Source organism: Rana temporaria, chromosome 7 (assembly GCF_905171775.1).
Source record: "Rana temporaria chromosome 7, aRanTem1.1, whole genome shotgun sequence".
Classification (NCBI taxonomy): Eukaryota; Metazoa; Chordata; class Amphibia; order Anura; family Ranidae; genus Rana; species Rana temporaria.
In genome coordinates, this window is record NC_053495.1 from 39206412 (window position 1) to 39222806 (window position 16395).

At 39.8% G+C, this 16395-nt stretch overlaps 1 protein-coding gene across 4 annotated transcripts in view; it reads left to right on the forward strand.

Moving 5' to 3' along the window:
* ERC2 (ELKS/RAB6-interacting/CAST family member 2) overlaps positions 1 to 16395 on the forward strand; it is a 1210774-nt gene that overhangs the window by 409035 nt on the left and 785344 nt on the right. For all 4 annotated transcript variants that reach the window (XM_040359253.1, XM_040359254.1, XM_040359255.1 and 1 more), the window contains exons 9-10: positions 9619 to 9759; positions 11667 to 11807. In XM_040359253.1, the coding sequence (XP_040215187.1) occupies positions 9619 to 9759; positions 11667 to 11807 (282 nt within the window). The remainder of the gene's footprint in view (positions 1 to 9618; positions 9760 to 11666; positions 11808 to 16395) is intronic.

Sequence of the window (16395 nt, forward strand, 5' to 3'; positions counted from 1 at the left end):
CCCATTATACCTCTGCCTTTGGGAGTCATGCTTGTAACTGTCAGTGGCTTGCAATATCTCATGGGACTTGTAGTTCTGTCGCAGCTGGAGGGCCACAGGTTAAGCACCCATGGGTTAGGGGGTTAAGAGTTAGGATCTGTGCTGAAGTGTACCTATAGTCAAAGGACATTCAATTATTTACATACTCATAAAATGCAGTAAATAAACATTAAAATAAGGATTTACTGGCTAATATAAATGGCAAGACACTGTGGAACAATTCACCTTAAAGTACACACCAGAAGCACTGTAGTCATTCAAGAGGTTCTCACAGCAGCTCAGCTGGCATGGTCTGTGTTGTGTTGAAGTCTGCCAAGTCACTGCTGGGTGGGGGAAACAGGGTGAGCTAAGCTTCTTTTTTTTTCATTCAAATTTATGTTTATTTTCAATAAAAGTACATACATTTGTACTAAAACAGCAGTATACATTTCAGTAATACACAGTAAATAATAAATCCAATGCATTGCTTTACATAGAAGATGGTCTTGTCATAGAAACTGACTATCATATACAGCCATATCATATGCTATCACCATAAGGTGAGAGTATAACAGATTGTAATAGTTAAAAAGAAAAGCTAGGTATAACCAATAATTTATAATTAAATAAATAAAAGGATATTTCTATATACTATATAATTCCTTAGGCTTATTGTTGTCACACAATAAAAAAACCCATGTGTGTACTGGGTCTAATTTCATGGAACTAATAAAGGACAGGATTTCTGTATAACAAAGACTTCTCTGACACCCCCACTGGGAACAGTCTGTGTCCAAGAGGTTAAGCAAACCTTTAAATCCCCCTTCCCTCCCTCCAATAATTATCACCAATACCACCCAGTCACTGTAAATATATATTTTCAAAACCCTTAACATACCTAACATCCCCAAAAATTTGGTGGAATCTTTTGATAACCCAAACATAGGCTAATACAAATGTTTATATATATCTTTTTTTTTTTCTAAACATAACACTCTGAGAATGAGAAATAACAAAGATGTTATCCTCGTGTAAAAAAAAAAATTATCAAATCAAATAACAATCAATGAAAAGAAGAGAAAAAAAGAGAAGAAAAGAAAGAAAAAAAAAAAAAGAAGATCAGGGGAAAGTAAAAGGAAAAAGAGATGGCAGCCTGCCTGTCAATGAACAACATCGTCCTAAGGATATAAATATCACCACAGCCTTTATGGGATAAAAGATATTCCCATAAATTTCATCCACGGTTCCCATATTTCATGGAAAAGAGTAGACATATCCAACATGGAACAGACCCTCTTTTCTTGTTCCATAATCCATGTAACCTTTTGTTTCATATACCGGATGGAGACAGTAGATTTTTTCCACGCAGCTGCAATTGTGATCCTGGCACCTGTCAGAATGTATAGGATGAGTTTTCTAGTAACCTTGGAGGTTTGGGGTAACATCCCGTTAAGTAAAGCGATAGTGGGGGATTGATGCAAATTACAGCCTGTGACACGTCTTATTATGTTGAACACCTTATTCCAGTATCCACGTATTTTGGGACATTCCCACCATATATGTACCATAGACCCCAATCCCTGACAACCTCTGAAGCAAAGGGGCGAAATTGACGGATACATGGAAGCCAGTTTAACGGGAACTAAATACCACCTAGTATAAATTTTTACATTAGCCTCTACAAGGGATATATTCACAAATCCTTTAATGGATCTAGTATAATTACTGCACCAGTCAGATAAATCCCAGTTGTTATTAAGTTCCCTTTCCCAGGCCAGCATATGAGGTAATTTGGTGCAATTATTAGCAAGCGATTGATATATGATTGAAATATTCCCCTTCCTGATCAAACCCTGATCACAATTACTTTCATAAGGTGTCAATAGTCCAAAGATCGAGCCACTATCCCATAGGCTTTGTGCATAGTCATGTAGTTGAGAAAATCTTAATTTTTCTGAGACAGGAAGACCTAGCTTGTCAATGAAGTGTTGTTTAGGAAGTGGACCCGAGCGCGAAAAAAAACGGCCTATACGATACAACCCTTTGTCATGCCACCATTTGAACGAATCTACTTCAATTTTAGAAACAAAGAGTGGGTCTAGAAAAATACTCGATAAAGGTCTGCCTTTAGAAATTAGAGAGGGATTGTTTTTAAGTGAATGCCATAAAACAAAGGTTTGAGAAAGAGTCGGAGATAAAATAGAAGGCCTATTCTTGGTAGGACTCCACATTAATTCCTCTATCGTTAGATTCGGGGTCGCCTGCTCTTCTATATCTAACCAGTCAGGGCGTTCATGTTTAAGAAAAGTTTCCGATAACTGTGCCAATCTTGCTGATTGATAGTACCATAATAAGTTGGGTACCCCCAGACCCCCCTGTTCAGGCAAGTTATAGAGAGTGCGAGATGGAAGGCGTGGACCCTTATTGTTCCAAATAAACTTGATAATCTTTCCTTGAAAGGATTTTAGATGACTTTTAATTATCGGTATGGGTAATGATCTAAAAAGATACAAAAGCCTAGGGAGAAGAGTCATCTTAACCGAGTTAATTCTACCAATCCAACCTATATTCTGAGTCCCCCAATCTCTCAAATCTTTCTCAAGTTTTCTATACATAGGTGGATAATTGGCCAAATACAAGTTTTGGATGTTGGGAGTCAAATAGATACCTAGGTATTTGATATAAGAGGTGTCCCATTTGATTCCATAATTTTCCTTTAGTAGAGAAACCGTGGATTCAGAAAGAGAAACATTGAGGGCCCTAGACTTGGCCATATTCACAGTTAGACCTGAAACTATAGAAAATTTGTCTAAAAGAGAATATAATTCCGGTAGGGATGTATCTGGAGCGGTCAAAAACAGTAAAAGGTCATCTGCAAACAAGGCACATTTATGTTCCGTTTTGGCACATCTAACTCCTCTGATGTTTGTGTTCTCACGAATAGCTATAGCCAAGGATTCCATAACTATTGCAAACACCAGGGGAGACAGAGGACAACCCTGCCTAGTACCCCTATGAATCTCAATAGGTTCCGAAAAGATACCCTGAAAGCGTATATTAGCTTTAGGATGAGAGTAAAGTGCAGATAAGATTCCAAGAAATTTCGTGCCAAACCCCCAACGTTTCATCACTTCTAACATGAATGGCCATGATACTGAGTCAAATGCTTTCTGTAGATCAATAGAAAGAAGCATTCCCCTTTGATTAGTATCACCAGTCCAATCCGAGTTCAAAATGGAGATCAGATCCACAGCCCTCCTAACCTGATCAGGACCTTGCCTTCCAGCGATGAAGCCTACTTGATCTTTACTAACATACTGGCCAATGAAAGAGGACATTCTATTGGCCATTACCTTAGTGAGTATCTTAAGATCGTTGTTAATGAGGGATATAGGTCTATAGTTTTCCACCAGGCTATGGTCTTTTTCTGGCTTTGGGATAACCGAAATATAAGCTAAATTAAGTTGCCTGTCTATGGGAACTCCACCGGTCATGTGGTTGAAGAATTTAACCATGTAGGGTGTTAAAATGCTCGAATATGTTTTATAATAAGCACTTGAAAACCCATCAGGGCCCGGGGCTTTATCTAATTTTAGGTTTTTAATTACTAACAATACTTCTTCAGCTGATATGGGAGACTCCATCATTTCTCTATGAACTTCAGTCAATTGAGGTAGAATCAAATTGTCTAGAAAATCATCCATTCCCTCTGAAGAAGAATCATCAGTGGATGCATAAAGCTTAGAAAAAAAATCATGAAAGGCCTCCATTATCTTCCTAGGATTCAGGGTAAGAGAACCATCAGTCATCCTTATTTTAGGGAGAGACCGCGATTGAAATCTGGGTGAGAGTTTATGAGCTAGCATCGGGCCTATTTTATCTTTAAATTTATAGAAATTAGCTCCAGTCCATTTCATATCTTCCCCAGCTTTGGTGGTAAGTACCAAGTTTAGGGCAGATCTAGCTGCATCAAGTGCCTGAGTAGGAAAGTTAAGAGGATCAGATTTATGTTTTTTACGTAGCTCTATATAGTTGTTTTCCAGCTTCCTTATGTCTATGTTTCTTTGTTTCTTGAGGCCAGCGGCCACTTGTATAATTTTGCCTCTGATAGAAGCCTTGTGGGCAGCCCACAGAGTTTCAGGGGACACATCTTCTGTATCATTATGCTTAAAGTATTCTAGAAGAGATCGCTCAATATCCTTCATTAGGACAGGGTCCTTCAAAATAGACTTATTTAGTGTCCAATGAGACACTTTAGGAGAAGTGTCCTCTCTCCTCAGTGACAATAGAACCATCGAGTGATCTGACCAAGAAACATCAACTATATGAGACTTAATGGCAGCTGGGACGTGATGGTTAGAGATTAATATATGATCTATACGCGAATAAGAGTGGTGAGGGTTAGAATAGTGAGTATAGTCCTTCATTTTGGGGTTCATCTCCCTCCAGATGTCAGTTAATCTAGACTGATGTAGAATGCGTGCTACTTGTAGACTAAGTTTAGTCGGTCTGACGATTCCCTTGACAGAAGGTTTGGACTTATCCAATCCCGTGTCGAAAGCTAGGTTAGAGTCTCCACCCATAAGAATGATCCCCTCCATGAATGGTCGGAGGGTATCAAGCATCTGTGAGAAAAACTTTTTCTGACCTCTGTTAGGAGCATAATAAGAGATAAATGTGTATAGTCTGCCATCAAGGGTACCTTGTAACAATAGAAACCTACCTTCCGGATCTCCAAATTCTTTAGTCAGGTTAAAATTACAATACCTAGAAAACAAAATGGCCACACCCTTAGTTTTGTTTTCTGCTTTAGCTAGGTAAAACAATGGAAAGTGGGCATGCATAAAGGAAGGGTTGTATCGTTTAGGAAAGTGGGTTTCTTGAAGGAAAACCACATCCACACGGAGAGACTTGTATACTTGAAAGGCTTTGCGCCTCTTAACAGGAGAATTCAACCCCTGAGTGTTGTGAGTAACAACACTAAGGGGTTTAGATACATCATTCGATCCAGCCATAAGTCTTTTCTACATCTATGAACATGCGGGACCGTACAGATATCATCAATAGTCTCGCAAATACGAACAATGGCAGGCAGGCTGAAGAAACGAAGAGAGTATGAAGAAGAAAGAAAAAGAAGTGAAAAGGAGAGATAAAAAGAGAAAAATAAAAAAACATATGGCACAATAAACTATTAGATCGTGCAAGGTCAATTCGTGACCCAGAATGGGGGAAGAGAATGATTCTCCTTCCCTCATTCAAACAAGAAATTTTTGTATAGTCCCAGAAAAGGACTATATTCTTACCCATTGGGTCGACAAAGTGTCGACACAAGAGGTAAGTTGAGGTTCAATACCTCACCGTCGTCAGTTGCCGACAGATTAAACATTACACCTTAAAACAAGTTTAAGATAAAAGGCAAGTGAATCATAGGATGGCCCAAAAACAGTAGGAGAATAATCTAAAGAAAAACGGCATTAAACTAGACATGTAAACCCGGAATCTTCTTTGTTTTTAAAAAGCATCCGGGATAAAAATTCATCTGAATTAAAGATTAAGAGATACGTCCTGGATAAGTCTATTCAATATCAGGGTGCTTGGTCCCCTCCAATTTTCCTGTACTTGACCTTGTTCCAAGGATTTTGAGTCGGACTAGTAGGTGTGTTCCTCTTGGCAGATGGAAGTTGAGGCGGATTAGTGTCCATGACAGGATCAAGAGATATAATTTTCAGATCATACAGAAGTCGTTCACCTTCTTGGAAATTATGTATTATATGGTTTCTACCATTATAATTGAATTTTAAGGCGAAGGGGAAAGCCCATTTATACTTGATGTTTTTGTTGATGAGGGCAGACAATAACGGTTTCATTGCTCTTCTTTTCTGAATGGTATATGGTGAAATGTCAGAAAATATTTGTATATTAGTACCTTGGTATTGAAGATTCTCCTGTTGTCTGGACCGTTTCATAATGTCTTCTTTGGTGGAGAAATAATGAGGCTTGACCACCACATCTCTGGGCAAACCATCTCTTCTCATTGGACCTAATGATCTATGAGCCCTATCAATTTCCAATTTTATATCAGGTGCAGATGGAAGGAGGATTCTCATAATGTCTCGTATTGCTGAATGAACGTCCATAATGGACTCAGGAAGACCCCTAACCCTGAAGTTTTCTCTTCTTGACCTGTTTTCCAAATCATCAATCTTAGTTTGAGCAGCCTCCAGTTGTTCTTGTAGGAAATGGATATGATCATCATGTTGTTCAGTTTTAGAGACGTTAGTGTCCAATTTATGCTCAACTGAGTCTATCCTGTTGCCAAGACATTGGAAGTCTGCCCTAATATCTTTAGTAATTTTCTCAGCCGTGTGAGCTAAACCCCTTTCCAGCATTTCAGAGATCCTGTTATAGAGATCAGCAACATTGAAAGAAACTTCTGGAGCAGTTTCAACGTTAGTAGTTACTTGTATAGGGTCATGTGATGGAGAAACCATAGGAATCCCATGATCAGCCATTATAGGTGTTATACCCTCCCTTACTACAGATGAAAATAAAGCTGAAGATGTAGTAGAACTTAAGGTAGGAGGTGATGAGGAGGGTGTCACATGAGACGAGAAATGTTCAGTAAACTTAGGATCCACCACAGGTACCTGAGGACTTGTATGAGGAGGGGTGTCCATATCAAAAAGACTCTCCTTGATAATTGAGTTCTTATTTTTTTTGCCCTGTTTCCCCTTCATATAAAATAAGTGTTATAGTGAATTCTTATCAGCAGGGGTAGAGTTGTTCTATATCGTAAAATCAACAGTTCACTCCTATATCAGCTCCTATAGGCATAACAGTCTTATAACCACCATCTTACAGTGGGTATTGCTTATGTGAACTGACCAGGCCCAGATTTGAGCCTTTACAGTAAGTATTGTGAAAAGATCAGCATCATAAAAATGTCTCAAATTACGTATCATGCAGGTGTCATATTAGTGGATAGGTCTGCAGCTATCTTCGACTAACATCGGACGGTGAGTAGGAACCCCTCAGTAAGTTTCCATTGCAGGAATAATCATAGGATAATCCGATATTGTATAACACAGGCCCTGGGGACCGTATCGAGTTGGTAACCAATCTCTGACTACTGTGATTAGTCTATTATTGCAGTCAGGTATCCAGTGTACAAAAAATTACCTCAGTGTAGAGAAGGAATAAATATAATAAAAATTCCAAATAGTGTGATATAATGGATTATTTAGGTTGCAAGATGTTACGGTGAACTGGGGATAAAATCCATCTACACTCTATCAGATCCTCGCAGTAGTTTTGCAGGATAATGGTCACAAGTCACCACACACTGAGTTTTAGTCACTGAGGTGGATTATAAGAGAAAAGTGTTTAATTTCAGCAGTTTTCGCCTCAGAAAAGCAGTTACACTTTTTTTTTTTTTTAAATCTGTGGTAATATACTTGTAGGCCACAAGATGGCGGCGTTGCCTCCGCAGTTTAAATATATATCAAGTCTGTGTTAATAAACTTGCAGGCCACAAGATGGCGGTGTCACCTCCGCAGTTGAATTGCTTATGAATTCTGTGGTAATATACTTACAGTCTACAAGATGGCGGTGTCACCTCTGCAGTTTAGTTATAAAATCTTTCCAAGGTATTTCATCCAGTTCTGAGGTGATAATTTGACACCCCACAGGGTGTAAGGATCACTGTCACAGTTTTAGCTTTCAATCCACATAACGATCGGAAGCTGTGTTCGTTTAGCCCGCTGTCACAGTACTTTAGATCGAGGGGTATAATGTTTACTGGGCCCCAAAATGGCGGCAGGTCTCCAGGTTAAAGATCTGCTCCCGGACCTAATAACCGCTTCAAATCGCCGCTCAGGCTTATGTCTCTGGGCCACCACGTAGATCGCTACACATATGAGGAGGATGACACTATGATTGTGTCTTTTTCTGCTGTTTTTACCTCACTTGAGCACGGCTGTGATCAATGCTTCATAGGCCCCAAGATGGCGGCGGGACGTCTGCAATTGAACTCTGTCACGGACTGATTTACACCGCCGGCAGACCATCAAAAGGCACAATAATAGTATGGGGCTGTGCAGGGAGATTCCCCGAGTCAGGATGGAAGGGTTAGAAGTTTAAATTCCCGATCCTCGGTACCGGATGGCTTCGGATTCAGTTCAGCTAGGACGGAGCTCCCTCAGAGAGCATCCATTGCCATCAGCGTCCGGCCACGCCCCCGTGAGCTAAGCTTCTATAGTGCATTCCATATTCTCTGTTATGCATTTTTTTCTATACTGTATATTGCTTAGAGGCATATTGAATTCAGTACCAGTCATTTTTACAGGAGCTGCAAGGTGTACAAATGTGTGACAGCTAAGTTGTAAAGATGCTATAAATAAAAGTAATCTCTAGCAGCCCCATATAACATATCTGATCATCACTTTTAGCATGTCCTTAGTTTGAAAGAATTCCTGTTGCATGTCTCTAGAATGTGATTATTTTCTGTATCATGTCTTGCAGTTTCTGGGCCATCTCCTACAGCATGTCTACAGCCTAACCATCTACTGTAGCATGCCCTTAGTCTTTGACCAACTACTGTAACATGCCCATCGTCTTTGACTATCTACTGTAACATGCCCATAGTCTTTGACCATCTACTGTAGCATGCCCATAGTTATTGACCATCTACTGTAGTATGTCCACAGTCTTTGACCATCTACTGTAACATGCCCATAGTCTTTGACCATCTACTGTAGCATGCCCATAGTCGTTGACCATCTACTGTAACATGCCCATAGTCTTTGACCATCTACTGTAGTATGTCCACAGTCTTTGACAGTTTTCTTTAGTATTACAAGGACTGAATATTATGTGCAGACCTCTAAGGCATGGGACCAGGCATAAGGTATTCAATATAAAATAAGTTGACCTCCATTGATGTAGCCCTTACATGTTACAGGTCTTGTGTTGATTCCCTCCTTAAATACCTACAAAACTTTTCTGTGCTCAGTAAAAAACACATTCGCTGACTTAACCGTAACAAGTGGGCAGCTTTGCTTTATAGCGATGGACAGCCTGTTGCTCAATGGTCAACATCGGTGCAGTGCAGGGGTCCTAGGGTTTTATTCTACCAAGATGCGATCTCCATGGTTTCTTCATGTTCTCCCATCTTTGCATGAAATTCTTATGGTTATTCAGCCCAAAAGCATACACAGTTTAACTAGATCTTTCCAAAATGGCTCTCCAGTGTGTGTTGCATGACGTTAGATTGTAATCTCCACTGGTGCGTGCACTGATGTAAAAGGTTCAGTGTTCTCCATAAAGAGCTGTGGAATTTGTTGGCGCTATATAATTTATTAACTATATGCTCATTTCCAGCTGCATTCATTTGATGTGTTCGTTTTGTGTCATGTACAGACACATAATTCATATGTGTGTATAATACCACATTCATTCACTCCATTGAAAGATGGAATTTTCTGTGTACCGATAGTAACTTTTGTTTTTCTTGAGTGGATTATTTGTTGCTATGGAACCTAAGAGTACTTCTATGAGTTTCTACCATCCACTTTATTTGCCTATCCACTTTAAATTTTACAGGAGAGAATCATTGAACGTTTAAAAGAACAGAGGGAGAGTAATGACCGAGAGAGACTAGAAGAAATAGAAAACTATAAGAAAGAAAACAAGGACTTGAAAGAAAAAGTAAACAGTTTGCAAGCTGAGCTGACAGAGAAAGAGGTGGGTGATTTTTAGATGAGGTTTATTGATAATGTACTTATATAGGATTATCATTATTGATGAGCAAGATTCAGTATACTCCTGAGTTAAAGCTAAACTCCAGATAAACAAAGTGCAATGCATGTACAGTATGTGATCTTTTTTACCTGCCAAAGGATTTGTCACTTTTGTTCTATCAGGTTTGTGATCCAGATATCCTTGACTAACAGCAGAGTCAGGTCAAGACCTGTGCACAGACTTTACTGCAGTTAAAACAGATATTAAAGACACCAATTAATACAGCTCAGTATTAATTACTACAACAATAAATGCATTTTTTTACATTTTCATTTTCAAGTACCTGAATATGATTTGAATCAGTCCCTTGCTGTCCCTGTACAGTAGAGCTCAGATTGGCAGAGGTATAAGCAGCACAAATAGACAGTCAGTTAAGCTGAAGTGCTCATGTGCTATCAAGGAGTGTGCTGAGAGGAGGCAAAAAAAGAGTGACAGGGAGGAAAGCTCATAAGTCTGCTGATTCTCCTTCAACTCTCCAATCACAAACTGGAGGAGAGATAAGGCTTGTAATGTTAAGCCCAGTACACATTACAACCGCTGGGTTGAATGAATAAAAAAATGGACAGCTCAGCTCAAACAACTGTACTAACAATCCGGTGTTAGTACATCAATCTCCCCTCCTGAGCTATTGTGTTCTGACAAGGGGACAAGCTTCCCAGAACACTCTGGTCAGCGCTCTCAGCCATTAGCTGTGAGCGCTGGTCCGGTGCTGGTCGCCAGACCTTTTTTGGTCATTAGCCTTTGACAGGAGCCGACTGAACAGCCGGCTTTTGTCAGACCTGGTGTCATACAGTACACAAGGGCCAAATGTCGGCTGGTTTATTTTGAACCGGCAGATGCCGGCCGACATTCAGCCCGTGTGTACTAGGCTTTACTTCGCTGTAGATACTAAAAATCAGGTCTTCTGCAGGAGCTGTGTAAATTCCAAAACTGGATGGACACAAATACAAATCCTTTGCAGGAAAAACAGCTTTCATATACAGTGTTTATTTCATCTGTGTATTTAGATATTTGCCTGGAGTTCAGCTTTAAAAAGTGAACACTCATTGCTAAGCATGATAAGATTTTGTTGGGCATACACAAGGTGAATGTTTTTTCAAGTTTTTTTTTTATTTTTTAAGTGTATTTTGTGCGTGTACTCGAGAGAGGAGCCGGACTGCAGGAGTTGGGAGTAGGCAGGCCTCCCCCAGAGGAAATCTGCCACCTTTCTCCATGCCCCGGGTGGCAATGGCAGGTGTGTGAGGGGGTCCCGCCCTACCTGCTCCGCTTTGAAGCCCAACGGGGCAGAGGGACTCCCTACAAGGGAGTAAGAGGATGTAGCCCGCTCAACCAGCCCCGTTAGTCCTTCGCCTCTCTTTTTAGAGACCGCGTGGTCAAAGTGCGTGCATGTTAACTCAATTTCGAGTGCGTGCTGGTGTGGCCTGCAAGTAAATTGAGTTTGACACCCCTGCTCTATAATATGCAAATACTGACTTTTGAATGCAAAGCTGAGAGCTAGTTGCACTCTTTATCACCTCCTGCACCTAGATCTTGGTCCTTAAGCATTAAGGGCAGGTTCAGAACCCAATAGCTAGTCCAAGAGAGGAGGACTAACTTCCACTTTGCTCCGGAAGGGAGGACCAACCTTCAACTTGCTTTTCAAAAGTCCACATTTATATATTAGAGAGTCGTCAGTTTCAGGGTTCTTAAAAGCTTGAGAAGATAGTGAGATGTTTGTGCAGGCACCTGCTCTTAAATACACAAATATTCACCATATGATGAAAGAATTTTTATTTTAGAGATAAAAGAAAGACACATTCAGACTTCGTGATGGTGAGTATGTATAAGGACTGACCTTTTAATCTTCCTAGGCCAGTTTAATAGACTTGAAAGAACATGCATCTACTCTGGCTTCCTCTGGACTCAAGCGAGACTCCAAACTGAAGTCCCTGGAAATGGCCATTGAACAGAAGAAAGAAGAGTGCAATAAGTTGGAAGCGCAGTTGAAGAAGGTAAGCAGTATATGCCTCAACTGACTAACGCATAACAGAACTCACAACGCTGCAGTTTGGAAACAGTTTGATAATGTAATCAGGTGCCAGTGTTTCCCTAGTTCTGTATGAAGCGGCATCAAAGAAATCTTTGAACTTTGGGGAGAAAACAAGGTCTAGTGGTTGCTGCTGATGGAAGTTTGAAAAAGGAAAAACAATGCTCTATCACAAAAGCAATATATATATAAACCGCAAGTTTTGGGGCCAACAACTGCACTGACACTGATGTGAACCCAAACATATTGTAATTACAAATCAAAGCCGTTGTGGTTTTTCAGAATGAAATTGTGTCATCGACTTGCCAAACTGAGCTCTTGGATAATATTAACTTAAACTAATCACGAAATGTTGATTGCGGCAATGTTTTTCTAGTACAAACAAAGCTGTAGAGCAGAGAGGACAGCTGCTTTCCGCAGTGCCAGCACAGAACAGGTACCATATCATACATAATGTAACAGAGATTTCTGCTTTGTCAATGGAGACATCTAAGGGTCACCATTACCCAAAAGTTCCCTCAGTGCTTAAAATGCAATCTGTTAAAGTTTAGTTTTTTTCTGCAATTATTCTTAATCTACAAAAACTAGCAGCACAGAGAATATCCAGGAATTCTTAACGTGTTAGTTTGTTATAAGATCTGGCTGTGTGACCAAGCTTCTGCACTAGCACTCAGATCATTAAACAAGCCAGTTTATATTTTTGTAGCTGCTGGAAGGTTATGTAAATTCCAGCAGAACGCTCAGCAAAACATATTTATTTCAGCAGTGGCTACATAAAGCCTATGACTTATAAATGCCTTTTTTGTTCTTTATAATAGAAACCCAGAAACAATTAAAACGTCTCTCTTCCAAGCTGCAGACTTCAGAGATGGACTACTGCTCTCTGCAAGAGACCAGCAATCTCTCTGCAGCAGTCAGACACACCCCCTACGTGTGACTTGTAGAGCTATTCAATCATACCTCTGCACAAAGAGCAGCAGTCCCTGACTGTTGCCTTCAGATTGGGGATATAATTTCTTTATTATTAAAGTGTTACGAAACCCAGGACCCTGCATTCACTATATCTGGTCTCACACAGTACATAGAACACATAATAAATATAAAGTACTAAATTCCTTTTCTCATCAGCAGTATCTAGCAGTCTTGTGACTGTAATCTGTGTCTGGTAAAGCTTGTAGGAGGAGTTTTCATTTTGCTCTGACTGTCCTATGAGCTTGCATGACTCATGACCCTCTGTCTGGACAGTGCTGATTGGCCCTGTGCTGATCACATGCACACTCCCAACAAAAAAATAACTCTCTAGCAATACACACCAAACTGAGCATGTGCAGAGTGCCTCCAAGGCTCTGTCTTATCAGGAGATGGATTGGGGACAGTGGAAGAAAGAAGATTAGAGAAGACCAAGTTCCACAGTGAGTATAACAAGCATGCTTTACGGCATATACCGACTGATTTTACTCTTGAAGGTTTAGTAACACTTTAAGAACACAAGAGTTGGTAATTTATAGGCCTTGGTTGTATGCATTCTCCACGGAAATAAATGTTTCTCTGACAATTCAGTGGGGATTACATTAGTTTGGCAGCCTTCCAGTCTTCTAATGTAAACAAAGAGCGGGTGTACTGTGTTTAGATAAAAAGGCTGCAAAGCCATTTCTGAGAGAGGGAACAGAGTGAGATAAAGCTGCTAAGAGTCTGGCTGCAATTGGTACCAGTTCCTTTAATATAACATTTGAGGATAAATTACTACAGAATTCCAGCAGCTACAGTGGTCAATGTGGGTTTTTCTTAAAATTAATTTTGATTAAATATGCAAATATTAAATGTTCATAGTCGAAACAGAGGCTCACTTTAAATTGCTGTTATGCAGGCGCAAACTGCCAGAATTTGCTTAATGGCTTTGATGCTTTTCCAACTTTTGTTCCCAAGGCTTTATTGAGTCAGCATTGTAATACCAGTTCAAAAGTAATGAAGCTCTTCTGGATTTAACAAAGATAGGTCACATGCACAGATGTAAGATGGTGTGGCTCATATGCTAGGGCTACTTTGTCCTGCCACTCCAAGGCTGCCATTAGGGTTGACTGTTAGTCATTGTAAACCTATATTGAAAATAGCTGTCTTAAGCTACTTAGTCTCCATTTCTTTAACAGTAATAACACTTTTTCCTACCCTTACAGTACATAAAGTACATAGCCAGCTAATACATTAGTCAACCTACTTAGCAGTCAAAAAGCCAGACAATCGTATACAGAATTAAAAATTATTTTAAATCATATAAATCTGAATTTTTCTGAGCTATTTAAAATCAGGAAGTCATTTAAAATTAAACATATGATTTTAGTTTATTGGGATCAACTCTGCTAAGCTCTATTTACATACTGTATGTGACCATGTAGAGCAAACCCAGTGTGATTTCAAAATAACACACTCCCTTTCTCTTTAAAATCATTTACTGCATGTGGGATCTTCATGTTTCTATGTACATGAAAAAACAAATCTGATTTGTATGGCAATTGCACCTTGTTTGGAATTGGAAAAAAATCCTGGACTGCCGCACTCTGTTAAACGGCGTCTATTGGATAAAATCAGATCAAAACATAATCCAAAATGGTGCAGTCAAGATGAAAAAGTGGACAACAGGACAAAAAATGGCTTACATGTTTCACATCGTAAGATACTTACTCATAGCTTACTCTTACGATTTGAAACATGTTAGCCATTTTCTGTCCTGTTGTCCATTTTTTCATCTTCACTGCACCATTTTGGATTATTTTTTGATCTGATTTTATCCAATAAAGACATTGTTTAACAGAGTGCGGCAGTCCAGGATTTTTTCCAATTCCATGCACCTGTGCAGAGCTAGCACCTGTCGGTTTCAGTAGGGCGGAAGCAATCCGAGGGGGTCAGTAGCTTTTATAGCGGTAACATTCCTTCAATTGCACCTTGTTGCATTAACCGTGGCAGGAGGAACAGACACAGTTGTGGTTGGCTGTCAATCATTGCAAACCTATAATGAAAATGAAAACCTAAAACCAGCCCTTATTGCATAGTGAAAGCACCTTAGGTGCCTCAACCTCCAAGCAGACTTTCGGCAGAGAACTCTTAGCATATGTGCACTTTGACATGCAAATATTTGCCTCCCCCTGTATTCCACAGCTCAGCCTATAGCTTTTCTCGTTTCAGCACTTAGATTTCCTAGGTGGCTGAAATTAGGGCTGACTCTCCTACCAGTGAATGTCAGAAAGCAAAAGGCAAACACTGGTGCCTTTAAAAAAGTGCAGCCACACTTTGGGTATCCAAAACTGCATGTAGCCATGTAACATAGCCACCAAAAAGTGCCTTCATAAAGTGCCACATACTCTTTATAGGCCACAGAGTTGTCAAGGTGCATTAAACCTTGGGAAGAAGATATGCTTGGTCTCCATGCAGCCCAGTGTTGCTCATTAAGGCTGTTCATCACAATAATGGACCAATAGCAAGATGAGGAGGTGGAGGGCCAACCATATCTTCAGGATCAAGCTCTCTACTCTTTTGTCTACCAGGGGATGCTTTAGGGTGTTTGACCCTATGATACATTGCATGGCTGCCTGCAGTTTACAATGTCTCAAGTATCTGTAGGTCCACTTTAAGTAGAATTTAATTGTAATTAATAATTGTTTGTGTGGAACCTAATAAGCTATGAAAGTTCTTAGAAGAGAGTGTAATACACTTGTGCAGACTCTGTAATAGTCAAGCTGTATATAGTACCTGCTCATTCTTTGGCAGCCAAATGCAATTGTAATTGCTTTGAGCCCTGTATAGCAGGGAATTTGTAATACTATGGTTGTGCCAAAAATGGGAATGTGGCCCAAGTGACATGTTTATTGAAACAGTTTTGTTGGATGGTGTAATGAAACTATAGTTGAGGTAAACAGCGTAGCATGAAACCTGCAATGCTGTGCTATATACAGCTGTCAAAAAAATGAAAAAAGGAGCAGCGCTACCTAAAAGTGCTAAATAACATTAAAATGTTAAATAACAAATGTGTAAACTTTACATATACGTGGTTCACTTATCATGTGCAAAGATATCTAATGATTATCCTAAAGTGCAATGTGTCTAAATAAAACGCTCATAAATATTCAAAATTATTATATCATAATACAACAAAAATGCTTAAATTGTCTGTGCAATTGAATCACACCAAAAACTATAATGTGATCCCATAATAGTGCTCCAAAATCTTTAAACGTACTCCATATTAGCAATGTGCCACACTATTCCAGTCTTCTCAAGTGTCTTACTGTCCAGACTGCCCCTTTAAGCATTGTTCACACACTGGCTACAAATGACTCCCTATGTGCTATAAGGGGGTCAATATGCCCATTTTAATATGCCAAGATCACTTTTTCCAGCTTGTTCCACCACTTCAGGGAGGTCTTAGGCCTCGTACACACGACCGAGGAACTCGACGGGCGAAACACATCGTTTTGCTCGTCGAGTTCCTTGTGAAGTCGTCGAGAAACTCGACAAGCCAATTTTCTCCATTCCTGTCATGGAAATAGAGAACTTGCTCT